Source organism: Taudactylus pleione, unplaced genomic scaffold (genome assembly GCF_031769625.1).
Source record: "Taudactylus pleione unplaced genomic scaffold, aTauple2 ptg000366l, whole genome shotgun sequence".
Classification (NCBI taxonomy): Eukaryota; Metazoa; Chordata; class Amphibia; order Anura; family Myobatrachidae; genus Taudactylus; species Taudactylus pleione.
Genome location: NW_028284767.1, coordinates 6,351,998 through 6,379,568, shown reverse-complemented (window position 1 = coordinate 6,379,568; position 27,571 = coordinate 6,351,998). Strand labels below are relative to the sequence as shown.

The following is a 27,571-nucleotide window of genomic DNA, read 5'->3' as shown; positions in this document are numbered from 1 at the left end:
TGTGTGGGGGAGAGCTGCATATGGCAGGGCACTGTATGGGGGAGAGCTGCATATGACAGGGCACTGTATGGGGGAAAGCTGCATATGGCAGGGCACTGTATGGGGGAAAGCTGCATATGACAGGGCACTGTATGGGGGAGAGCTGCATATGGCAGGGCACTGTATGGGGGAGAGCTGCATATGGCAGGGCACTGTATGGGGGAGAGCTAGATATGGCAGGGCACTGTATGGGGGAGAGCTGCATATGACAGGGCACTGTATGGGGGAGAGCTGCATATGACAGGGCACTGTATGGGGGAGAGCTGCATATGACAGGGCACTGTATGGGGGAAAGCTGCATGACAGGGCACTGTATGGGGGAAAGCTGCATATGACAGGGCACTGTGTGGGGGAGAGCTGCATATGACAGGGCACTGTATGGGGGAGAGCTGCATATGACAGGGCACTGTATGGGGGAGAGCTGCATATGACAGGGCACTGTATGGGGGAGAGCTGCATATGACAGGGCACTGTATGGGGGAGAGCTGCATATGACAGGGCACTGTATGGGGGAAAGCTGCATATGACAGGGCACTGTATGGGGGAGAGCTGCATATGGCAGGGCACTGTATGGGGGAGGGGAGAGCTGCATATGGCAGGGCACTGTATGGGGGAGAGCTGCATATGGCAGGGCACTGTGTGGGGGGAGAGCTGCATATGGCAGGGCACTGTATGGGGGAGAGTTGTATACACTAATGCCATGCCTTGGATTCTGCAGAATGACCGAGGCCTGGTTACAGTAGAACAGAGCAGAAGCCTGTTCTACTGAAGTGTGACAGAAGCAGAATACTGGACAATCACTGTCATTAGGCCACTACACATCACTATGCAGTCACAGGTAATATAGTGCATCATTACATCACATGAAAGCTGATGTACTTTCTATTCCCCCCTCAGCTGAGCCTGAGAAGTAGATAATGTCTCATGGACTTCAGTCTGATAAATACCCCGTTCTATCACCTGCATACACTATTCTATATACAGTATAATATAATATACAGCAGGCAGGGTGCAGTCTGTGACAGGAATGCAGCTGCTAGATAATCCCCATCAGCCAGGGAGAGAGTTACCTGCTCACTGCACAGGCTCCTGCTGGGTAAGCTGCTGATGAAGAAAGGAAGGAGAGCAGTGGGCTGCCGGCTCAGACGGGCACGGAGAGCGCCTGCAGTGCTAGTGGGCAGCAGCAGGGCATTGCTGCGTGTGGCTGGGAGCGGGGGAGAGGAGGGCAGGCAGGGTGGGGGGGGGGGCACTGCTGCTGCTACCCCGTGCCCAGCGCGGCCCCTGCTGGCGGAGAGACGACGCTACACACAGCTTGTTACCAGGGAGCCATGACTCTAGTTCCCCGGCAGCGGGGCGGTACAGCCATACTGACTAATCACGAGTCACGGCGAGATGATGGGCGTGACTGGCAGCCAATGGGAGGCGAGAAGGTAGCACGGGATTGCGGCATGAGAGGGGACGGAGACAGCGGCTCGAGCGGTGTTTAGAGGACGCTCGCTGAGCTGCTGCTTGTACGGTGAGGACGGCCGGCAGTTAGCGAGTGTGCTGAGGTACAGCGAATGTCCTGAGGAGGAGCGGGCTTTGTGGTGGGTACAGGTGACAGGTGGTTGGTGACACGGGCGTGGGGGAGGGAGAAGGGCAGGAACCGTCAACCGCGCTCTTGCTTCCGCCCATCTCTCCTGTTCAATCATGGGGCAGCAGGGAGTATAATAATGCAAACCCGTCACCTCGCACAGCCAGCCAGCGCGGACGTTGCCATAGGGGGCGTGTCGGAGTGTTTGTGGGCGTGGCCTGGGCGCTGTGAATGGGGCATTGTGTGTGTGCAGTCTGAGCGGAGAGCTATTTATATAATGCTGTCATTGTCTGTGTGCTGCTGCCTCTGCTGGTTGCTCACATGTCACGTACAGTAATTATAGGGGCAGCATGGTCTGCTACCAGTGTCCTGGCCTTAGTCACAGTCTATGCTGGGTTCCCATTACACTTCCACACCACCGATAGTGACCAGCAGAAACATGTCTTCCCAATTTGCAAAGTGTGCGATAAATGGTACACAGGCCCTGCTGGTGCTTCCATCTGTGACTTTTATCATTAGCTGTTGTTACTGCTGCTACTCCTATTACTGCACAACTGACTATTCTATGATAATAATTATTTTATTAGTAATAATACTATTCCCTCACAATAGAATACTATTATTATTATTTTTATTATTATTGATGAATCACCTGTGTATTATGCATTTATATAGCAATCACAGAAGTTACTACCCATGTCCTATACCCCAATAAAACACTGCAGACCTTATATAGTATTCCATTTGTTATATCATATACTGTATGTTGCCATAACTAAGCACAGGGTTGAAGCTAGGCTTTCTGTGTCCCGGGGTAAAGACTCAGGACCCGATTCAGACCCGCTCGCTAGGCTGCGTTTGCATGTAGACTGTCGATGTTTGCAATGTGCATATGTGCAAACTAGTCCATGCGATCAGGAAGCGCTCTCTGCGCGTAGCCAGCTTGCTAGCATGACTGACAGGACAAGCCATTTGTGGGTGGTGACAGGGTGGTTGATGGAAACGGGGGTGTGGTGGTGCGAACGCAGGCATGTCTAAGCGTCCTAATGCCATTTCAGAGGTGTGCATAATTAAGACACTGCGTCATAATACAAGTCACGTGGCTGAAATACACAGTGAAGCACTCGCAGAGTTTGCAGTAGGGTATGGTCAGCCACAAGTGCTGCGTATGGGTCAGATGTTACTCGATGTTACCGATTGTTGCATACACTTCCTGGAGATGTCGTGGGAAAGTGGGCGTCTTAAGACTGGCTGGTGGGCGTCTAGATACACACCGCGATCGCACGCCAAGACATAGTGGGCGTACTAATGCCTTTCTGTGCGATCGTGGAATTTGCCTATGTTGGCCCGCGTGCGAACGCATCTAGCGAGCGGGTCTCAATCCGGGCCCTCAGGTCGGTCCCCTTCTCCTGTACCTAGTTATCATCCTTAGCTTTTTTGAATATAGGGGCCAACATTGTAACATCTTAAATGTTAGTAGGGTGAGGGCAAAGCTCATGTTTAACCCTGTGATTTTAAAGTGCCTACTACATTTATGCTGTGGTTGTGGGCGCCACTGTTTCCAGACACAAAGGTAAGTATCTCTGCCTGTACTAAACTACCTCACCTACCACAGAGTATCACAGTGACTGCCATATACTAAAGGTGATAACAGTGACCTCTATACAATACAGAGAGCATCAGAGACCGCTACATAATACAGAGAGCATCAGGACCGCCTTTCTGCGCTGTGAGGGGACAGCGCAGAGTTAAATGTACATGCTTTTACTCATAATCTTGCATGTTTTTGCATGCTCTAGAATCAAGTGTATGTAAATCCGAGTGGTGCAGTCATACACAATTCAGTCACATAACTGGGCAGTGTTCACTGCAGAGGCATTGATGGAACTGTGGGCTATGCAAAATTGGCCAGAAGTGTAATTATGCCTGTTTTCAGATGTATTTTTTGCACCAATGATAGGGCTATTGCAAAGGCACGCTGATGATGCTGGCAGGTATCAAACAAAGTGGATAGGGGCTCAGGGCCAAAAAAGGGATTTATGCTGCCCTGTGCATGCCCCGGCCATTAAACCTATGATGTCATGCACTTTTTGCTGTAATGATTTTGTAATAAGCTAAATCAGGTTGGTTTTGCCTTTAAAAGAAATCGCTGCTTTAAATACCAAAGCAGAATTGATGAAAAATATGCAATTTTGCCAAATAAGACTTATTACATTTGGCTCTAGGTGTTCTTTGAAATGATATTCTAGCTTTAAGGGATGCAAAATCTCTCTCAGATCTCTGAGACCGAGACTGATGAAATGAAGGTAGAAGCACTTTTTACAGTACGAATTTGGCAAAAGAATGGGTATTGAGAGAGACACAACACAGCATATAAATCACGTTCCAAATCTTGTGCCTGCTCATGAACATGTGTAGATTAGACATTTTTGTGCAAAAAAACCCATGAAAACTTTTAACAGTAAAATTACAAATTTTTCTGCGCACCTCTATGGGGTGTAAGGAAAAGCTATCAATGTTTCTGGTTGTGATATCGCCATGAGCCCCTAATTGAGGTGTTTCATTTTCATTACCTACTCTAGAGGTAACTAGGCCACAGAACTAAGGTATTACAAATACAGACTTTCAAATAGCACTTTGATATCATGAATCAGCATTTGAGAGCCATGTAACAGATATATGGGATAAGGTGGCTGCTGTTACATAAATAGTAAAAACTTGATATACTGTAAGATATGGTAGAGCAGAAATATTTGCATGAGTTGGAGGAAGTGGAGATTATGTATGTTTTAAGACGTAACTGAAGGTACTGCACAGGGTTTCCTAGACCCACAATTGGTTGTAATCATGAAAAATTAAGACATTAGGGGGTAAATTTACTAAGATTCGTGTTGGTCCCGATTTGCATTCTCGGGTGAAAATGTCACTCTTTTGCAAATCGTGAATTTACGATCATTAAACTCGGATGAGTTGTGGTGGTTTTGGGGTTGAAATTGGGTGGTTTAATGCCGCTAATTCGGCCAGGTTTTGCAATAGAAATTATATCACCATTGGCTCTATTCGGAAGTACTGTACTGGGAATTTACCATTATTCGTTTTGCTCAATTCGGCCGTTTTACACTCAAATCGGGTACTCAATAGAAGTTTTAAATGCACCCCCTCCAGAGCTGCGAGTTGCATTCCAACATACACAAATCAGTGTGATTTGTTTATTATGAATGACTAGTGTGTTGTAAGGGTTAATTTTAAAGAAAAAATTGACGTGAGGTCCCCCCCTAAAACAGAACCAGCCCCGGACTTTTCATAGCTAGTCCTGGTTGTCTAAGTACAGGGAAAAAAATGCGTAGGGTTCCACTGTGCTTAGTACAACCAGCACTGGGCTCTGGGAACCAGTCCTGGTTCTGGAATTACAGGGGGAAAAAATGCGTAGGGCCCCCCTGTAATTCCCAGAACCAGCACCGGACCCTTTCTAGTGGGGGGCTGATGCCACAGCCAGGGGAGCTCTTTCACCGGGCCCCCCAGCCGCAGCATCAATCCTGACTGCTAGTCAGCCCAGGCCAGGGATCCCTGGGGAGTTGGGGACCCCCCCAATAAAGGGGTCCCCCTCTCCAGGGCACCCCTGGCCTAGGCTGATAGCCTAGGGCTTTCCCCGTCACCCCTGGGCGGTGGGTTGTGGGTTGATAGTGTATGTGTGGTGTAAAAAAAAGAGAAGTATCAACATTGTCTTTACAGTAGAACTGCAGGTCCCAGCAAGCCTCCTCTGCATGCTGGTACTTGGAGAACCACAAGTACCAGCATGCGGGACATTAAGGGCCCACTGTTACCTGTAGTTCACTTGTAAATGTCTAAAAAAAACACAAGACACACGCACACCGTGAAAGTAAAGTTTTATTACATACATACACACACACACACACATACTCACCTACATGACCTGGACTGGTTCCCTTGTCCAAAGTAGGCATCCAAGGTCGTCTTAAACAAAAAAACGAAAATCCCGATCCACGCACTAAGTAACAACCAGGATGGTTGTTACTTCCCGAATGAAGCGCTCAGACGCGGCTTCTGCCTTTGTAGAGCCGTATCTGAGTGTTCATTGGCTGAGAGAGGTCAGTCCCCGCCTCTCTTAGCCAATGGACGGCTCCTCCATTGAAGTCGACCAAATACACCATCAATCAAAACGATTCTGTCATAACCGGGAACTTAGTAAACTCCCGATTTTTTCTTTAAGTGAAAAAAACGGCTGTTTTTGATCGATCCTATCCAAGTTGAAAAACGGGACAAATCAGGACCAAATCGAATCTTAGTAAATTTACCCCAAGGAGTAGAATCCCTGCAGGTCACAGGTACACCAATGCAGTAAAATCATACTTGCCCAAGGGGGTAGAGGGGCACGGTCTCCACTATACAATGCTCAGTTTGGCAAAGCGGGAGGGGATTCAGCACAAATTGCATCATCATTGTCATTGTTTTATGTATGTCGGAACATGGTTAGGACTAAGAGATGCACTAACAAAGCTCTTAGAGCTACCGAATGTGTGCAAGTGCAATTTAGGAGATAAAATTCCAGAACTAATTGCACTAGTGACAAGGGATGATCTGGATATTGTTACAGAGTCATATCCTGGATCCTCTGCCCAGCTGGACCTCGGTGACCTGGCTGCGAGTATCTGTCTACGTACCCTTACCCTAATACCCTAGCACTAAAACCCAAATATCCTTAACCACTGACTCTAAGAAACCCTAATACCCTTATAGTGTTCATTCTAGGTCCGGTGTGAGGCAGGGTGCCGGACCGTAGAAAGGGCACTCTCGCGTGCATCCAAAAATGGGGTGTGGTTATGAGAAAAGGGGGCGTCTTTAAAATGTGCCGCTTTCCATCACTTTTGGGGCATGCCCAGCACTTACAGACATGCTGGGCTGCCCCCAAGCTCTTACCTCACTGTGAATAGATGCCGTGCGCAAGCACAAAGCATCTTTTCACCGTTGGTGAGTGCTGCACCGCAATTTTGCCCCCCTTCGGGACACTGCGACCCGTGGGTGGGGAGAGTATTCAGCAGGTTGTTTTAGGAGGGCACCGACAGGGCGCCGCCTTAAGGGTGCCCCGCTAAAACAGCCTAGAGGGAACTTTACCCTAACTCCCTAACACTAACCCCTGACTCTAAACCCTAGCACTAACACCCAAACAACCTTAAACGACCGACTCTCACAAACCACTAACCCCTAACTCTAATACCCTAACACTAATACCCAAACAACCCTAACTCCCTGACAACCTACTTTAACCCCGACCCTAACCAAACCCCTAAATCATTCCTAACCCTAATAAACTAATCCTAAATGGGCAGATTAGATGGGCTAAATGGTTCTTATCTGATGTCAAATTCTATGTTTCTATGTATCAAGCCGCCCAGACCATCCACTTTCACTCGTGAAGTGGGTGGACAGCGGATGGCAGCTGTGAATTCTGGAAGACTTGCCTGCACTTTCCAGGATTACAGGAGAGTAACCCAAGATTTGTGAGTCTCCCGGACAGTCCAGGAGAGTAGCCTGTTGTGCACGCACATTAGTTATCAACTCATTGCTGGCAGTGGCAGGCTGCTGGCCACTCAGCAGAGGATATTTCCAAGTAGGAGGACTGCTGGACCTCGCCGGACAGTTAAGGCCCCTATACACTACACAATATTGCTAACGATTTGGCCGAATCCAATGCATCGGAAAAACAAACAGTGCAGTGCAGTGTGTATGCACTACATTGTGTAGTGCGCGCTCCCGTGGGGTCGTCGGCCTCATCGCTTGAACTTTTGTACATGCAGGAAGATCAGGCAATGCGAGTGACAACCCATGCAGCGCTATGTGGCGGGTGCTGGCATGTTGGGCACCAGATCGATGTACGGACCACCTGATATGTTGGCCCGTCGGCACTGGGATCGTGGGTCGCATAGCTGGCTACACAATCGTTTGTAAGTGTATACCCAGCTTTAGGCCCTGTTAAGTACCTGTGCTATTTTCGTAAGTATCACTGTGATAATAAACAAAATATGCTGGCAGCAATAGGTAACATTATTAAATGGAGCCCTTAGCACGAGTTGAAGACAGCACTTTTGGATAGGTTTGGATAGGTTAATTACTTTTTGTGGGAGTTTACTTTCGCTGACAAATGAATGAACTTTTATGTTCACCAGACTTCAAACCCCTTGCCAATCCTGTCACAAGGGCCGTAACTAGCTATGGGCGCCTGGTGTCGTCGTACAGAGGTCATAGACTGCCTGATGACATTTGCTCCTGGCTAGCAGCAGCCTGGATTGCAGAGCGTCCTGTGGACTCTCCAGACGGGCACCCTGCACAGTATATGTAGCCGATCCAGCGTCCTGAGGACGCATGGTCATCGCTGCACTTACCGGAGCTGCCAAGTCATAGGAAATCATAGGAACTAGTGTACACACAGAGGGCCTGATTCAGAGCCGGACGCTATTTGCGGACGGTCATTCCAAAAAAGGGGCCGGCTATTTAAATTGAGCGCTCGCTCTTTGTGGTTTGTTGACGCCTATCTGAGCGAGCGAACGAAAAATGCGCTCGCTATTTTGTAAAGAAGCCCCTTTTCCGTTCGCAACACACGTCATCTCCGGTATTTATTAGATTAATCGGTTACATCGAAAGGCATCTGAACTGCTCGCAGTGCTTGTGGTAGGTTTTTCCTACCGCAATCACTGCGAGCAGTTCAGGCTAAAAGACAACCAAGTGACGTGATCGATGACGCTCCTTTACTAATTATGCACTCCCATTAAACGCCCTTTTGACCGTTTGGCACGCCTGCGTTCGGATCTCCACTCCCCCGTTTTCAAGCACCTTCCCCTGTTACCACCCACAAACGGTACATTCTGTCAATCAAATTAGCAGCCCCTCGCTGTTTTGCGAGCGCACAATTTCTGACCGCAATGACTGGTTTGCGCATGCGCATTACGACCCATACGCATGCGCAGTTGTGCGAACATCACTCAGAGTGAACGAGCGGGCGCTTACGAGCTGCTCTGAATCAGGCCCAGAGTGCCTGACTCAGAGTTGCACGCAAATCGGCCACGTTGTATTCTCAAAATGAAATGTGGATATTTGCCTGTATTCATAGTTGGCCGTATTTATGTGCCCACACCTATTTATCTGTTTGTAAAAGAAGCTATCACTAGCGGCACATGATTGCACCAGCCCTATACCTTGTGCAAAAGATCCGCTCAAATAGCCAGCATTTCTGCTTACACACCCAAGGAACACAGCCTGCGTGCAAATGCAGTTTACTCCCGATCAGCCGCAATATGCATAGATATGACTCTGAATTGCCTGTAGTTGCCAGACGCATGTGCATTGCAAAATATTGCAAGATCAGCCTGCAAAACAGACTTGCATGCAGCACTGAATCAGGCCCACAGGCTGTCTACTACAGTACGGATAATATATCCAAGTCCCGCAAGTCCACTGGATCTTTGGGTCCAGATCTCCCTAATGAAATTAAAAAACATGACAGTTTGTCAACACTAATGGTGCGTATACGCGGAGCGATCAGCCAGCCATACGATATGCTGGATGATCGTCCTGCACTCTCCCTGGTGTGCTGGATGATCGATATCGAAAAATGAATGATATCGATATGAACGATATTGTTATCATTCAAATCGCTCATTTATATCGCTACGTGTGTACGCACCATAAGAACCGGTCTGTAACACTGTCTCCCCCATATTTGAAACAAACCTTTCTCTGAACATTACTCCATACTTGCCGACCTTTGGGCTACCCCATCCGGGAGGGGACAGCCAGGTCTGCACTGCGGGAACCATATCGCGCAAAGGTGGGCGTGGCAATGCAATTGCATCATCGTGACCCCACCCCCGCTAGACAATGCCGCGATTACCTGCATTGTGAAGCAAGGGGCGGGGCCATGATGATGCTATTCAAAGTGAATCATGTCATCAGCCCTCTGTACCTGAGTGAAGTGGGCGGCTGCGGGAGACTTTCCCACTCTTTCAGTAAGCCACATGATTTTCGGGAGCCCCTGGCCATTCCTGGAGAGTAGTATGCATTACTCTGAAGGGGGTATTACCAGCATATGTCCACATGGAGCTTACAGACCCAGGGCACAGGGTAAAGTAAAGACACAGCCTAATTCAGACCCACTCGCAAGCGGGTTGATGTTTGCCTCCTGCACATGCGCAGCGTCCGGCGTGCGCATGCGCGAGCCCCAGCGAGCGACTGAAGTTCAGTTACTTCGGGGCTCGCTACAAGCCGGGGCGGCTGTCGATGTTGGTTGACAGCTCGCCCCGTTTTGTAGGGCGGGTGGTTGAAAGGAACGGTTAGCATTTGTGGGCGGCCTTACTGACATCACTAGTGATGTCAGTAGTGGACTTCCTGCTCTATTAGAGCAGGAAGTCCGCTCGGGCTTGCGTGAACAGAGACCCTACCACAGGGTCTCGTCGCAAGCCCGATGGTCGCGATAATCGCGACCACCTCCAAGCCGCTCGCAAAAGCTGTGGGTGGTCACCCACAGCTTAGCGAGCGGCCTGAAGGAAAAAAAAAAAACCCGCCCTGATTCAGAGCGAGCGGCTCTGAATAAGACCCACAGTTATTTGTCATAGTGATATGCACTTGTGTGTTCACCTCCAACAGGGAACACACCATCGGCAGCATAGTGTGAAGTAAATATTTCTCTTTCCTAATGGAAGTAAACTGTACTTGGATAGATTAAGTATAGCATGAATGACAAATGCGCAAATTAAGTACAGCAGGTTGGGTGCACATAAATGTACTTCAGTCAGTGCGTTCACATACCTCCACTTGTCTAATCCTGCCTATCCCAATGATGCACCTTTTATCTAGCTTCTTACAATGTATGCCAAAATGATGTGCACCTCCGCAAGTATATATTTACATCTGGTTATATAAGCAGCAAAATACATGCATAATAACCTCGCTGAAAAAGCAACCAGTAAAAATATATCATTATTTCAGGCAGGAAAGTAAGAGTATATTGGTAAGTAGGAGGCATTAATACTTGGTTTAGTCAGGTTACAGAGCCCCTCAAGTATTACACGTCAAGGCAGAGATCTCTTGGCTGCTGTTACTGTCTTTGTTGACGGTTCATGCTGAAATCGGAATTATAGCTTCAGCTAAGGTTTGTTTGTACATTTACAAGCTTTAATCTCACCTCATTTTACATTTGTTCTCAGTTGGCTTCGATTAGTAATGTAATGTCCCTTCAAACCGAACTAAGGGCCTGATTCAGACCCGGTCGCAAGCGCTGAGCGCTCGCAACCGGGTCGATGGTGGCCCAGAGCGCATGCGCACGACGGAGCCGGCTCCGTCGTGCGCATGCGCGAGACCCAGATAGCGACGGACAATCCGTCGCTCCGGGTCTCGTACCAAAGGGGGCGTGCTGTCGATGTTGAGTGACAGCACGCCCCCTTTGGTGGGCGGGCCGGGGAGGTGGCTGCCCAGACGGAGGCGTTCCCATGAGAACGCCTACCGTCTGGGGGCGGCCCCACTGACATCACAGGTGATGTCTGTGGGAGAGCTTTTGGCTCTGTTTGAGCCAAAAGCTCTCTGGGGCTTGCGGCCACGAGACCCTACCACAAGGGTCTCGGGCCCTTATTCAGAGCGAGCGCTCTGTCAGAGCGATCGGCTCTGAATCAGGGCCTAAAATCCTTATTGCAGCTTCACATTTGCTCTTTGCTGACAGAAGTGTTTACAAGCTGTGATAACTGGGATGCTGGGGTCACCATCATCTCTCACAGAATTACCATACTCACTGGTGATTTGATATTATCCATCATCTAGAGACCCAAGCAAATTGATATAAAACTTGCATTGTATGCGAAGCCCCCACCAACATGTATGTATTTTTCTTACAACAATTACATCATACTGTTATACCCATCTACTCTGGTCCACTGGTCTTCAGATATTCACAAGCTGAACCACAAATGAAAGTGGCTCATTATTTGGAAGCTACCATGTCACATTTCTGAAATGCTTAGTTGGAGTTATTGAAGACTGACAGAAGTGCTACGGACAATTACCTGGCAATGGTACGTTATCAGCACCAGTCACTACAAGCTCGTCTTTGCTTGTGTGGATTATGTCTATTTAATGCATATTATAATATAGAGTCTAATCAAAATTACGTAGCCTTTGAGATTGTGAAACCAGTTTACAACGCGGCTCTATTACTGACTGGTTGGTTTTTCAGTGTAAATATTTATTTTGGGTGTGTCACCTAGCTGGTAAACTTCAGTAGTCCCTGTATTTATTGATTGTTGTTGCTTACGGGTAATAGATTCAGTACAAATATTTTTCAAGCAGGTTCACAGAGAGATATGATGAAACTTGTTGAGTTGTTCATATGTTAAATGCACCACAGTATTGTGTTTAGAGCACTGCCCCCGGAATTGTGCATGCATACATCCTAATTAACAATATTATGATTATCCATCCCCATCACCACCCACACCACTATCTTTACTGGGACAAATATGTGAATGGCAAAGAACGATTTGCTAAACATAAAGCCATACTTGCCGTAATTGTATGGCAACCTTCCTGTACATCACAGAGCGGAGATAGGGACATTTCACCAAAATCTTGATTCACCCACTTCATTGGTAAAATGATGGTATTGATAGATGAGGTTTCTCTCCCGGGGGTCCTAGAGAACTCACTGAAATTCTTGAGTTTCCAGATAATAGATATTAAGGGGTATATTTACTAAAGCGTAGATTTTTACAAGTGGAGATGTTGCCCATAGCAACCAATCAGATTCTACTTAACATTTATCTAGCACCTTATAGAAGGTAATGTCTAGAATCTGATTAGTTGCTATGGGCAATATCTCTACTTCTAAACACCTGCACTTTAGTAAATATACCCCTAAGGCAGAATGGGCAATATTGATAAAACTTAAGGGACCCGAAAAGAAAACCCTGATAACTGTGCTGTTATCGGGTGATAACAGCCAGTTGATGCGCAAATCCGTAAACAGATTCGGTGTGTTAACATCCGATAACCAGTGTTAATGCCAGTTAACACGTTCATTTAACGGGCATTAACAAAGGTTTGGGGGGAAAGGGAACCTAATTTAATAGCCTCGGGCAATAAAGCTTTGATGGAGAAACCAATGTTTCATCTAAAGAGGCACCAAGCAGTATTTCAGCATGTAAATTCACTCAAAGTGGCGTGTCAGTCCTTGCACATTCATACGTGTGGATGTACACAAGGGAAGGGCTTGCAGTGGTATTAGCATAATTGTGTCATACTAACTTCCTTGTACAAATGCATGTAGATGGCACTTCACATTGGCAGAAATTAGGAGTGGTCTCTTTCTTAATTTTGATCAATCACTTGTTATAGCTGCTGAATGTAATTATCATTATCTGGTTCTGGTCTTATTCTATTCTTAGGCTATTTACTGCATGTTACTATATCTTAAACATTTGTATTTAAAATTACAATATCAAATATAAATAGTATTCCGATGATGTCCAGTGGTCATGTCATAGTACAGTGCTGTAAGTTCATGATGATTTCAGAGGGCGTGATGTGTATATATACACCCTGCAAAATGTACTTCGGGAATTGTATTTATTTGTTGAATTGGGCACATATATTTTTCTATAGTTTATGCTTTACAATCAAATGCATTTTCTACTTCAGGGTCCATAGGGTATCCACAGGATACCTTGGGGTATAGGTGTGACGTCAGTCATCGGGCACCATAGAGTTAAGCTTTCAGCCTCCCAGGATGCACTAGGCTCCCCCTCCTATACCCCGCCCCCGAGCCAAGGCACCTCAGTTTAGTTTGGTGCCCGGCCGGAGTCGGGTGCACCTGTTGGAGTGGGGGCTAAGAAGAGCCCCTGAAGTTTTCTGCAATGCAGCTGTGGCTGCACATCTGGATGTACAGCATGGACAGTCAGTCCTGACGTCCATGCTGTCTTCCCTACACCCCCGCCGGTACTGATCCGGGGATGCTGGTGAGCATCTGGGGTCACAGCTAGCGGTGACCCCAGATGTTCCGAACCATGGCCGGAATCAAGGAGGACAGCAAGGTAAGCAGCGGGGTCCCGCGGTGGGTCCCCGCTGTTACATGGTCCAGAGTCCCCAGGCAGGGGGCTCCCTGGGGACTGGCTGCAGCGTGGAGCCAGGTATATAACCTGCGCTTCCACTACCCCCCTGGGACAGCAGACCGCAGCAGAGCAGTAGCGCTGCGGCGTCCCGGGGGTTAAATGCATGCCAGGGGAGCGCGCCTTCCCTGTCTCACAGCCGGCGCCTCCCCCGCTGCACACAGCCCTCTCTGCACACTGCCGACTGGCCCTGTGGCAGCGCTCCTCCCCCAGGCCAGCCTCCTCTAAGCTCCTCGGCGGCCATCTTAACAACGCATGGTGAACGCTGCTGGAAGCCTGGAATCAGAGGCATCGTGGTCTGGGTCCCCCCGCACACCTCTCCTCCGATTTGGTCCAGGTCTGTGTATGCAGCGCTGTGTCCTACCAGACTCTGTGTCTGTGTAGTTGATTGATCAGCGCTGGTTAGTGCAGGAATTGAGTTTCTTTGCATTGTATGTGACTGTGCTAGCGCTACTGCCTGTACTAACTGTCAGCCTTATTACTGTCCCTGTTCTTTCTGCTAAAAGCCCTTGCGGTGCGGTGCTGCAGGGTGGTCTCTCGCCTTTTTAAAAAACAATTGGTGAGAGGGGTCACATACTTTGTACCATCATGTCTGAAAGTGACTTTCCTCTCTGGCTACAGTGTACTACGTGTAAAGTACCTTTAGCGGAGGGGGAGGGTAGCGCGGAGGGCCTTTGCCGGCAGTGTTTGTCAATGGCGCGGCCTATTACGGTTACAGCACCGGTACAGGAGCCGCCCTGGGCTTGTTTCGCTCAGGCGCTTACAACCTTAGTGGGCCAGTTAGCTCTGCAGCCCGCGTTTACGCAGATGGGTTTGTCCCAGCAATCAGTGGTGTCGTCACCCATGCAGGATTTCCCAAGACAATTGGTGGTACCCCGCAGTCTCCCTATTTCCCCTCTCCCGGTTTCTCAGGAGCCGGCGTGGGTTGACTCCTTGACGAGTTCTGTACAGCACTTGTCGGATGTGTTGCAGGGGGAGGCTGTGATGCGGCCACCTAAACGGCCGGTGGCGTCTCTGTCGGCTCCTTATGAGGATGACGAAGGGACGTCTGATGATGGGGAGATTCTGGATCCTTACGAACAGGAACCTCTCCATACTAAGGACGCAGACGCTAAGTCCAAGGTATATATTCCTGGACTTATTCGGGCAGTCCGCACAGCCTTGGTGATTGAGGACGAAGTTCCCCCAGCGGCTAAATCCAAGTATGCCTTTTTTAAGGATGTGAAGGGTGACGCCACAGTCTTTCCTCTTTCGGGTCAGTTGGTGGACCATTTAGAGGAGGCGTGGAAACAGCCTGGCAAGCGATACCAACCGCAGAGGCGCCTGGCGGTGGCTTATCCGTTCGCGGATAATTATTTTGCTAAGTGGGAATCCCCTCCACAGGTGGATTCTCATGTGACACGTCTTGTCCGTAGTGCCACATTGCCAATGCCATCCATGTCCTCCCTTAAGGATGCTACGGACCGCAAGGTGGAGATCTGCCTGAAGTCCGCTTATTCCCTTGCGGGGGGGCAGCGCGGCCGGCTTTGGCAATTTGCTGGGTTGCCAGAGCGATGGAGCGCTGGGCGGATTCATTGGAGGCGTCCTTTGATTCCGACTGTCCGGCCGAACAGGCGGAGTTGATTGGTAATCTCCGTGATTCGCCCACTTATATCAACGAGGCGGCCTTAGACATTAGTACCCCGGTGTCTCAAATTTCTTCAGCAGCGGTGGCTGCTCGTCGCACCTTGTGGTTGCGATCCTGGAAGGCAGACGCTGATTCCAAAAAGGGTTTGGAGGCGTTGCCCTTTAACGGAGAAGTTCTCTTCGGTCCAGATCTGGACAAGATTGTGGCCACGCTGGCGGCAGCCAAATCGGCATGTCTCCCGTCGACCGCTGTTCCTTCTGGTTCAGGACCATCGTCCTTTCGGTCTTATAGGGCCCAGGGCAGGCCCAAACCACAGTCTTTTCCCCGACAGGCTGGTCCCAAGAAATCGGCCAAGCCCCGGAAGCAGGCATGGAGTACCAGACGTCCGGCCCCTAAGCCAGATGACAAGCCTGCGGCCTGACGGTCCGGGCCTCCCTTTGGGGGATCCCAAAGTGGGAGGCCGCCTGCTGCAGTTCGCCCAGTGTTGGTCGGTCACCACGACAGACACTTTGGTTCTCGAGGTGGTCTCCCACGGTTACGCCCTCTCTTTCCGGCACAGACCCCCGGCTCGATTTTTCACCACGGGTCTACCATCAGACCGGAACAAGGCCACGGAGCTGCGGAAGGTCTTGCACACTATGCTCCAGGCTGGAGTTATAGTGCCTGTTCCATTCTCCCAGAGGGGCCAGGGTTTCTATTCCAATCTTTTTTTGGTGCAGAAACCCAATGGGTCGTATCGTCCGATTCTCAACCTCAAAGCTCTCAACAAGTCTTTGCGGGTGCCGAAGTTTCAGATGGAGACCCTACGGTCCATCATTCTGGCGCTGGAACCTGGGGACTACATGGTGTCATTGGACATACAGGAGCTTACCTGCATGTCCCTATTCTTTTGCGCCATCAACAGTTCCTCAGGTTTGCAATCCGCAGCGACCACTTTCAGTTTCGGGCGTTACCTTTTGGCCTGGCGACAGCACCGCGTGTGTTCACCAAGGTGATGGCGGTCATGGCGGCTTCTCTGCGGCTGCAGGGAGTCCGCATTTTGCCGTACTTGGACGACATTTTTTTAGTGGCAGGATCTCCGGAGCTCCTTCTGCGCCACTTGGACCTGACCATTGTGCTACTGCAATGGCACGGCTGGTTAATAAACTGGCAGAAGTCCACTCTAATCCCGTCTCGGCAGATTCTGCACCTCGGAGCCTTATTGGACTCGGGACAGCAAAGGATCTTTGTGACGGGGGAAAAGATCTCTGCTTTACAGTCGTGGGTGCGCAGTTGTCTGCACAGCCGCCGGGTGTCTTTACACTCGGCGATGAGGTTACTGGGCTCCATGGTGTCGGTGTTCGACATGGTGGAATATGCCCAGTTTCACTCCAGACCTCTGCAGCACCTGATCCTGTCCAAGTGGAACGGGCTGCCTCAGTCTCTAAAGTCCCAGATGATAGTGCTCACCCCGGAGGTTCGCCTGTCCCTTGCCTGGTGGTTGCAGACGACCCATCTCAGCAAGGGACGTCCGTTCTGGGTACCAAATTGGGTCCTGTTGACAACGGACGCCAGTCTTCGGGGCTGGGGAGCAGTTTCGGGTCCACGCTTGTTCCAGGGCAGGTGGACTCCGACAGAAGCGGAGCTTCCAATAAATATCTTGGACCTCCGTGCGGTCTTCAATGCCCTCCAGCAGGCACATCGGGTTCTCCAGGGTCGCCCAGTACAGGTCCAGTCGGACAACGCTACCGTGGCCTACATAAACAGGCAAGGAGGAACCCGAAGTAGAGGTGTCTCGGATCCTGGTATGGGCGGAGCGCAATCTTCCGGCCATATCAGCTGTCTTCATCCCGGGAGTGCTAAATTGGGAGGCGGACTTTCTAAGTCGCCAGGACGTTCATCCGGGGGAATGGTCCCTGCACCCGGACGTTTTTCAACTACTGGTGGACAAGTGGGGTCTTCCAGAGATCGACCTTATGGCATCCCGGCACACCAACAAGTTGCCGGTGTACGGGTCTCGCACAAGAGACGAAGAGGCGTCTCTGGTGGATGCTCTGTCCGTCCGGTGGACGTTCCGGTTCGCTTACCTGTTTCCTCCGGTTTCCCTTCTTCCACGGGTAATCCGGAAATTCAAACAGGAAGGAGGGACGCTCCTGTTGATAGCTCCCGCGTGGCCCAGACGGCACTGGTTCTCAGACCTTCAGGGTCTGTCCGTGGACAGTCCTCTGCGGTTGCCGCTACGACCGGACCTTCTGTCGCAGGGTCCTTGTCTTCACCCGGACCTGACTGTCTTTGACGGCGTGGCTGTTGAGACAGCCATGTTGAGGTCCAGGGGGTTTTCCAGCTCTGTAGTGCGTACCATGTTACGAGCTCGGAAACTGTCTTCCGCGAGGATATACCATCGCGTGTGGCATACGTTCTTCCAGTGGTGTCGACCGAGAGGTTATGCACCGCGGGAGTTTCGTCTGTGTAGGATACTCGCCTTCCTACAAGCGGGACTAGATCATGGGCTTCGCCTTGCTTCTTTGAAGGTACAGGTTTCGGCCCTGTCTGTCTGGTTTCACCGTAGGATTGCTACAATCCCGGATGTGCGCACCTTTATGCAAGGTGTTCTCCGCATTCAGCCGCCCTTTGTTCCACCTGTGGCGCCTTGGGATTTGACTGTGGTCCTGAGGGCTCTCCAGGAACCGCCGTTTGAACCACTGGGCTCAGTGGATCTTAAATGGCTAACAGCTAAGACTGTTTTCCTTCTGGCCATAGCTTCGGCCAGACGTGTTTCTGATTTAGGGGCTCTTTCTTGTAGACCCCCTTTCTTGATTTTTCATGGCAACAGGGCAGTGCTCCGCACTCGGCCTGAATTTCTTCCCAAAGTTGTTTCCCAGTTTCATGTTAACGAGGAAATAGTTGTTCCAGCCTTTAACTCACCTGGTCTTTCAGTGGGTGAGGCCACTTTGGATGTTGTGCGGGCCTTAAGGACTTATGTTGACCGCACTTCTTCGTTTAGGAAGTCGGACGCCTTGTTTGTCCTCTATGGCTTCCGTAAAAAGGGTTGGCCTGCTTCAAAGCAAACTTTGGCAGCCTGGATCCGTATGGCTATTTCTGAAGCTTATCTTCATGAAGGTCTGCCGGTTCCTCCTTCTCTGAAGGCTCATTCCACTAGGTCTGTGGGTCCTTCGTGGGCAGCTCGACATGGTGCCTCTGCAGTCCAGATCTGCAAGGCTGCTACGTGGTCCTCTGTTCATACCTTCGTGAGGTATTACAGGTTTGACACCTTCGCCTCTCAGGATGCTTCCTTCGGGCGGCGGATTCTCCTTTCAGCACAGGAGTGTCCCCACCCTTAAAGGATACTGCTTTGGGACATCCCCAAGGTATCCTGTGGATACCCTATGGACCCTGAAGTAGAAAATATGAGATATGGTAAGAACTTACCTTTGTTATCTCTATTTCTACGAAGTCCATAGGGTTCCACAGGACTCCCGCCCTGTCGCACCTGTGCTGCAGATGGGCTTTGTTCTGGTCACCGGTTTCCGTCTCCCTCTGGTGTGAGTGTGATTCTTGTGTGTATCCAGATCTTCTTTCTCTCTTCCTTCTCCTCCTCCGGCCTATGGCTTGGTAACTAACTGAGGTGCCTTGGCTCGGGGGCGGGGTATAGGAGGGGGACCCTAGTGCATCCTGGGAGGCTGAAAGCTTAACTCTATGGTGCCCGATGACTGACGTCACACCTATACCCCAAGGTATACTGTGGAACCCTATGGACTTCGTAGAAATAGAGATAACAAAGGTAAGTTCTTACCATATCTCATATTTTCACACACTATCAGCAATGTGGCTGACCAAGGGCATTCTGAAACCATATTAGTAGTCTTGTATAGAACATAAATGGAGGTTCTTTCATAACACTATGCAATGGCCCTAAGGAGCCTATTTATCTATTGATATTTGCCAGCTATATCACGAAAACATCTGTAATATTAATTATCCCCGGGACATATCTGTTGCGGCCCTCCATTTTCGACTGCAAAAGTTTCTATGGGGGTGGCTTAATTGCCGAATTTACTATTGTAGCCTATGAGCAACCTTCCGCAACATTTACCGGGAGAAGGATCCGTAGAAACTTCTGTCCCTGCATGTGTTTAATGGGGCATCCTGGAAATTCATAACTTCTTATTTCCACAACAAGTGGAGATAAGGAATTATAATTTTTGGGTCTAGAACCCCTAATAAATAAATATTACCCCTAGTGACATACATACACTTACTATATAACAGTTATGTTGTACATTCATTTTTGTTTTTGTCGGGTTTTTTTTAGGACTGAAGAAATCTCTGACTCTAAATACAAAGAATAATACGCAGCATTTTCAAGATTTACAAAGCCCTATATCCGTTTATTTTTTGTGGTCTATATATTTTTATTCTCGCTATACATTTATATAATAAGTAGACCTACTATTTATTTATTTTAAAAACGGTGTGGAATAGAAAATTCCTAATCCTTAAAGTTCAAAATAAGCTGCTCTGATTGTTCCTAAGCAGAACAAACAACTTGAAACTGAAAGCTGATGAGAAGCGAGCGTCTGTATCCGCGATTTGCAATACAGTTCTTCTGGTTACTTTTCTGTGAATAAAAATGCGGAGTCTTATACGTTTCACAAAAAGACATCCCTGGCTGGCCAATGTGTCAATTTACGGCTCTCTCTTTGCAACAGCTGATATTGTACAACAGCGACTTTCAAAAGGACCCAATGAGCCAATTGATTTTAGGCAGACTGCTAAAGTGGGCATTGTGGGTTTCTGCTTTCATGCCAATTTTAACTTCTTCTGGCTGAGATTCATAGAACGAGTGTTTCCAGGGTCTGCAGCCCGGAACGTCATAAGGAAGGTTGCATGTGATCAGCTAATGGCGGCTCCTATAACAATCAGCGCTTTCTACACAGGTAATGTACCTTTTAGAACAGTAGTGTATGCGTCACTTTGTCTGTGTGAGGATACATACATTTCAATGCTATTATATCACAGTTAACAAATCAATACCAACCTTTGTAGTGTCAGAACATGTTTATATCTGTATAAAAAACAGCATAGGTAAAGTCTGCTACTGTTATCCATGCAACATAAACAATAAAAACTTTGCAGTTAAAACAGCAAAAAATAAGTAACACCTGCAATTTTTGGATGTGATATGACTAATCGACATTCAAAATGTTGACACCAGAATGTTGACAGGTTCAGAATGTCTATATGGACGTTAGATCGACAACCAATATGTCGACATACAATTATTATTAGGTGTCAGTGGCAGAAGCCTTGGACTATGGAATAGAGGTGCCCCCTTCAGGCATGTCTAGGAGACTTTCAAATATTTGGAAAGCCTCCCAGAAGAGTAGATGGCGCTCCTGCATCCCAACCAGTACCTTGTGAAATGGGCAATATAATGCTGTGACTCGCGGGTCAGTAAGGGGGGGGCTGAGCCTAATGATGCACAGTGCTCGGCCCCCATCACCACAGCAGTCATCTGCATGTCCCCTCCAAGCTTCTCAAAAGAAGGGAGATTTAAAAGACCTGAACCATACTTGTCAACTTTTTATAATAGTTGCCATCTGTTTCTAATTACTAGGAATAGTCCAACATGTTAAAGATTTTTCCAAGGAAATATCACAATTTTTCAATATTTATCTCTAGTTCTGTTATTCTCGGATGTATGTACTGGGCACTTTTATAGGTCAGTATATCCTGACATTCTGTAACTGGGAAGAACAAAATCTGGCAAATTCCATTTTAACCACTTAGCTGATGATTTTCCCCCAAACTGGTCAGAAATAGTTTTTTTTTTTCTTAAATAAAGATTAAAATATATATCTTTAAAAATTAATTCAAATGTGTTACAGGTTGAGTCTCCCATATCCAAAATGCTTGGGACCAGGGGTAGTTTGGATATCTGAATATTGCGTTTTTTGGAATATTTGTATACCATAATGAAATGTCGTGGGAATGGGACCCAAATCTAAACATAGAATGTATGTATGTTTATATACACCTTATTCCAGGGGCGTATCTGTAATGGGTGCAGGGTGTAGAGCTGCTGGGTGCAGAGGTAAGGTATTACTTACCTCTCCGAAGTCCCGCGTCGGGTCTCCCAGCGCTGTCCAAATGCCGGAATATGGGCGCCACGGCCATATTTCCGGCATTTTGCACATGCGCTGTGAAGAGATCGCCAGGTAAATGCGCAATAGACTCTAGTGCCCAGAGTCTATTGATTCTGCGGTGGCCGGCCAGCCGCTTCAGTCGGCTGCCGGCCACCGGAGTGAGAGTGAGAGGAATGCACACGGGCCTACCCTCTAAAGATGCCCCTGCCTTATACACACTGCCTGCAGGTAATTCTATACAATATTTTCCATAATTTTGTGGCACAAACAAAGTTTGTGTACATACATGAAATTCATTTGTTTCATATACACCTTATACACACAGCCTGAAGGTCATTTTATGCAATAATTTTGTACCTTTTGTACCGGAATATTTGGATATGGGAGACTCAACTTGTATTTAAAAATATGCCTATGGGGTGTCTCGCTCCCTCCCATGTCCATAGGCCCCCATTGGATATTTACCTACCACCCCCCCCCCCCCCATTGACAATAAACCCTCCAGTGGCAATAGATTAATATTACCCCACCACCTTGGTGGTAAAAGAGAACCTGTTGTTTAACCCTATACCACCACCACCACCTCCTCCACCACCCCTAGTGTAATACATCACTGCCTGGGGGTCCGGGGAGCCAGAGGAGATGCTTTCTGTACATGTGCAGAACAGATCTATTCTTCAAAAACCGGGAGACACTGTGTGCAATGTGGTCACATGTGATACGACCTTGTCAGATGAAGCACTGCTGGCTGCGGTCTCATCACAGGCCACCACGCCACATAAGTGGTTAAGAATTCAGTTGCAAATTGATGGCTAATATCTGTTTTATATAGTTCTGTTTCATGTTTTATTCATTAAAACCTGTCCTCCGTTGTAGGTTTAAGTCTTCTGGATGGAGAAGAAGACATTTTTAAAAACTTAAAAGAGAAATTTTGGCCAACTTACAAGGTAATGAACTGTCTGTATTTCTTATGATCATATTATGTCAAAGTTCCCAACTACCATGATTTCCTAACTCTTAACTAACACCTCTAAAATCATTTTTGTTTTTACTAATTATAAAGAAAGATTATTTTTGTTTTTCAACTGCATCTATGAGCATTGAAAACAATGTATGTATTATTTTCCAAGCTAGGACGCAGATTCTCATGTATATAAGAATAGGCCGGTTGATTAATATTAAAAGTGCATATATGTCCTTTAGTATATTTAGTTTTTTACCGTTTTTGGTAGCAATAATAATAATTATGGAGACTGCGCAAATACTATTTCTAACTCCTGTGATATTATATAACTATTTTGTTCACACATATGTTTTTACTGTTTAGTCATACTTGCCTACTCTTCCAATTCGTCCGTGAGCCTCACTAAAATCGGGTGCCGCTCCCGCCCCCCCCCTCCACCCCCCGGAAAGGCAGGCAAGGCCACGACCCCTCCATCCCCCCCCACCCCCGCGGTTACACGAGAAACCCCCGCAGCGGGGGAGGCTGATGACGTGATTCACTCTTTTGGCCCCGCGCCCCTGCTTCACAGTGGCGGTAATCTCGGCATTGTGTAGCGAGGGTGGGGCCATAATGACGCGATCGCATGGCCACACCCCCGCTCCACCCACAAATGCCGAGTAAGCTGTCTGGCCGTGCCCCACTATGCCGATCACGCCCCCCTACTATGCCAATCTGTCTTGGAGGGGCAGCCAGAACGTCAGCAGGTATGTGTTTAGTACATCAACATGGCGTCTATTTTAGGGCAGCAAATTTATGCTTCTTCTAATTTATGAAGCAAATTGGTCATTTTAAGAAACAAGTTTTGTTAAGCAGTGGAGATATTGCTGCAGTAGATACAAACCTTTGTCTTCCAAAAAATCTACTCTGATAGTCCTCATTATTTTGGATACTTGACTCTAGTAATACTCTTATTTTATAAATAAAATCTAGATTTCCGAAATAAAACATTAAATTATTTTGATAAATGTTTTGTCTTCCATCTTTCCTCGTTACAGACAGGAGTGTTGTGCTGGACAGTGTTTCAGGTAAGACCTCATTGCTCAGGAATGCACACATTAAACTAAAATCCTTTCATTTTATATGTAGCCCATGCAAAAGTGTTATTCAGTTTAGGACACAGTATTATATGAAAGGGTAAAAAGCCTCGTAATAGGAGAAAATTTGTATTTTCACTGGTAAAAGTATTTTCATCTACCCCTCTATATTATAGTGTTGCCTTTGGTGACTAACCTATTTATCAAGCATTAAGTTGGTACACCATGTTTTGTTAACACCAGCCACTGGTGACATTACCAGAATACAGGGATTCAAAAAATGCTTTAACTTTTTTTATTGCAGTACTGTTTATTTTACCTCTCTCTATACAATGCTCTGCCCCCCTCTCTGCTGATCTGTCCCGTCCAATCCCGCCTCCCCCCAACTCAGTCCAGCAACCTCCTCCGCTTGGTTCTACCCCACTATCATACTTACCTGCTTTTTCTTCTATGCTAGGTCTGTCCCGTCTCACTCGCAGTAGGAGCCTTTGGGGCGCATGCCTCAGTTCCCACCGCACTTGCTTGTTGGAGACAGGACAGACTTTACACAATTATTAGATAGATATGCCCATATTGATTTGTAAAGAAGAAAAGTGCTTATTGATAATACAGATGTCACTGTAGCTTACTAGCGTGGCGCTCTTTCTTCTACTTGTATCTCTCGTATCTGCCAAGGTTTTCAAAACTGCTAATGCCTGGTTTAAGTTCATTGAATAATTCAGGTAATAGTCAATTGAAATAATAATCACTTCAGTCAGGCAGCAGTGAGCTACGGTGGTGACTGTATAATTAACAAGTACCAAAGAAAAAAATTAAATGGGTTACTTAAAACAAACACATTTTACAAATTCTACACTATGTAGACAAAAGTGATTGGACACCCCCACACAAGCGAAATGCATACCATTGCACACAAGTTCCAAATAGCCACTAATGTGGCGGTTTTGACAAAAACACTTTACAGGGAGGCCCATGCACTTGCAGTTCTACTGAATCAACAAATGTTTTTATCAGAACGACAATGTGACCTGTCATGTTTCCAGGGCTATGCTGAGCTGCAGGGACATGCAGCCAAGGTCTGCCTTCCCTGTCATACTCCTGAGATTTGATATAAAAATGATTAGGGGACTGCAGGAAGACGAGAGATGAGGCAGCGTCATCTCCAAGTGCCACTGAAGCCGGCCAATCAGGTGGCATGCGGCACAATCCGGGTCATCGTGACCCGAATCGTGCCGTTTACACTGCAGGGTGCCAATGGAACGTCCCGTGGCCAATCCTGTAAAGTAACCCGAGTTGGATCCCCGGGTCCCTGGACCCGGGTGAATCCACTTACACAGACAAAAATCCTGGGTTGATTCACCTGGGATTTTTAGGTCGGTGTAAAAGGGGTATTAGTTAGCCCTCTGTGTTTGCATGCAAGGACGTAATTAGAACTTTGAGGGCCACATAGCAAGATCTTAAAAGCTCCCCCCAAAGGTAAAAAAACACATACATTTGCCCCCACACAGAGTCCATTCATGTTATGCCAAAAAAGTAGTACCCCTTATACATATGTCATGCAGTAGTACTGTCTCTTGTACATTATGCCACAGAGTAATGCCCCTTACACATTTTACCACACAGTACTGCCCTTTACAGAATATGCCACATAGTAGTATTGCCCCACATAACACATTATTCCACACAATAGTAGTGCTCCTTACACATTATGCCACACAGTAATGCCCCTTACACATTATGCCCCCCCCAACAACTCACCTCTTCGTGTCCCTTCAGCAGCTTCTTGTCTCCTCCTGTGAGCCATCAGCAGCCAGCTGGTGTGGATTTGGGGCCAGGCCACCAGCTAATTACAGCTGGCGCACCAGAAGGCAGAAGCATATTTGGACAGACAGCGCAGACGCAATTTGAATCTGTCACCAGTCGCGAGCCAATCAGGTGCCGCCAATGCTGATTGGCTGCCGGTACATGAGCTCTGCTTGCCTTGCGACCGGCGGCGCTGTCTCTTCATGTCTGCCTGCCTATGTGCCAGCTGTAATCAGCTGGTGGGCCAGCACCAAATCAACACCGCTGCCACCCGGGCCCCCCTCGGCGGCCCTGACTGGACTGGCCCACCTTGTGTGCGTAATTGGGTGCAGGGAAGGGGTGGGTCACAGAGGCAGTTCGGGCACCATAGCAGCCACACTCCTTGCACCCAGGGTAGTTACGCCACTGTTTGCATGCATGTTAGCAAGCAGTGGGGTCATTTTCAGGATCAATGGAATGGGGTTATAGGCGAGGACACTGTAAACAAATAAAGACTGCAGGTGTACTTCAGGGTCCAGTCTTCAATCCGGGCAATGCCAGGTATCCCAGCTAGTGTTCAATGGTGGATGAACAAATGTGCATGACGAAGATCGACCAGGATGCCCATAACTTGTTGCAGTATTAGGTGGGAAGTTTTCGATCATCCACCCTGTAGTTCCTGGGCAGAAAATGTTTTGCAAGAGATGAGGAGTTGAAGCTTGTAGGCAACAACGGTTAAAAACAAAAAATAGAATTTTTTTTTATGGCCACATGGTCTGTACTTTCTGGATTACCCTCGTATATAATGAATATTAAATATATATTTCAGATTTTAGTTCTCCTTTTAAAATGTGAGATCTCCATTGTGTTATGGTATGTTACATTTTGTTTATTGTGCTTTGTATCTATATTTGCAGACAATAAATTTCAGCATTATACCACCATTTGTCAGAACTGCCTACATTGGGGTATGCGCCTTTCTGTGGACCACATTTCTATGCTATATACGTAACAAAGATGTTGATCAGGTCACTACACGATTCCTGCAGACCTTACCGATCATTGGTGGTAAAATGACGACCCAAACCGAGAACGAAGAGAAGAAATCTGCCAAGTAGTGAGCTGACTTGATCTTTTCTGCAGCAGGACTTGTATATCTCATTCTGCAGACGTGTACAACATTTGGGCCATGACCCCAAGTGTGGCCCTCATATCTGCACTTGTGGACCCTTGATTGTCTCATGCAATATGTTCGGAAACCACCTCCTGTGGGATTACAGAACAGCAGCATATTGTCACGTTAGGTCAAGTTAAAAATGGCTCAGCACCACAGTGATGCTGAATTGGTTTAGTAATTATGTCAATGGTGCTATTAGCATACTTTAAATGCGTTTAAAGGCATTTTAGAATGCTGAAATATTTTGACCAGAAAACCATGGCATTAATGAGCCAGCAATGATATGCACACATCTTGTGAATGGGGATCACCATCTTACTTAACTGACAAATCTTTCACAGCAAAACCAGTCAGAAATTGTTGGTGTTTATTTAAATCTAATATAGTTGAAAACGTTTTCTACAAAATACATATATTTTATTAAAAAAAATATATATACATAGGGGGTATCTTAAACCACCCCTTGTCCTCCCCCCCACCCCCATTGGCAATAGACCTCCCCAGTGGTCATAAATCCTAATTTACATTACCCCTACACCCCCTTAGTAGTAAAATAATCCCTGTTTTGTAAGCCAACCACCTCCCCTGTAAAAAGCCTGTTTTTTGCACCCGCCCCTCCTCCTCCCCTGTGACCAATGTCATGTTAAATGATTCCTTTGCTGCATGTGTTGTTCCCTATTCACTTTCATGTTACACTAAGTGTGTCATCGCTTTAGAACACCACGGTTTCCTGGTCAGAAGACTCTGGCATTCCAACGCACCAGTTGTCCTTGAGCTGGCCATTTGGGAACAAATTGTGAAGAGTAAACATGATTGTCTATACACTGAAATATTCATTCATTGTGCATTGTGTTTTGCAACTACTGTATTTAGTGGGCAATGTGTGCCTAAAACATTCAATTACTGTTTTAGGAAAAATAATTCAGTAAAAAAACTACTTCTAAAACCATAATTGTCTTTTCACTGTGTGTTTAAATATGTTCCTGTTACGCTAGGTCGTCTTGCGGGACAGGGATAGCTCACCTATTTGAGTTTTACACATTTTAC

General features: G+C 47.4%; 2 protein-coding genes across 4 annotated transcripts in view; one reads left to right on the top strand and one right to left on the bottom strand.

Moving 5' to 3' along the window:
* The window catches only part of LOC148508451 (uncharacterized), a 262,947-nt gene extending 261,543 nt beyond the window's left edge, over positions 1-1,404 (bottom strand). For 2 of the 3 annotated variants that reach the window (XM_088444558.1, XM_088444563.1), the window contains exon 1: positions 1,110-1,403. The gene's annotated coding sequence lies outside the window, so the exon portion shown is untranslated. Of the gene's footprint in view, positions 1-1,109 lie in introns of all 3 variants that reach the window. The other variant, XM_088444564.1, reaches the window with a different exon arrangement.
* MPV17L (MPV17 mitochondrial inner membrane protein like) lies at positions 1,405-27,476 on the top strand. The gene is made up of 5 exons (XM_088444565.1): positions 1,405-1,625; positions 19,695-20,319; positions 22,405-22,475; positions 23,527-23,556; positions 26,265-27,476. Exons 2-5 carry the CDS (start codon positions 20,013-20,015, stop codon positions 26,463-26,465), a joined length of 609 nt encoding a protein of 202 aa, XP_088300691.1. The 5' UTR covers positions 1,405-1,625; positions 19,695-20,012; the 3' UTR covers positions 26,466-27,476.
* The last annotated feature ends 95 nt before the right edge of the window (positions 27,477-27,571 follow it).

Bases quoted from the DNA above. Each gene is read 5' to 3' on its own strand.
- MPV17L (XM_088444565.1), top strand. From the start codon at position 20,013: ATGCGGAGTCTTATACGTTTCACAAAAAGACATCCCTGGCTGGCCAAT. The intron at 20,320-22,404 runs GTAATGTACCTT...CCTCCGTTGTAG, and splicing joins AATCAGCGCTTTCTACACAG to GTTTAAGTCTTCTGGATGGA. The intron at 22,476-23,526 runs GTAATGAACTGT...TCCTCGTTACAG, and splicing joins AATTTTGGCCAACTTACAAG to ACAGGAGTGTTGTGCTGGAC.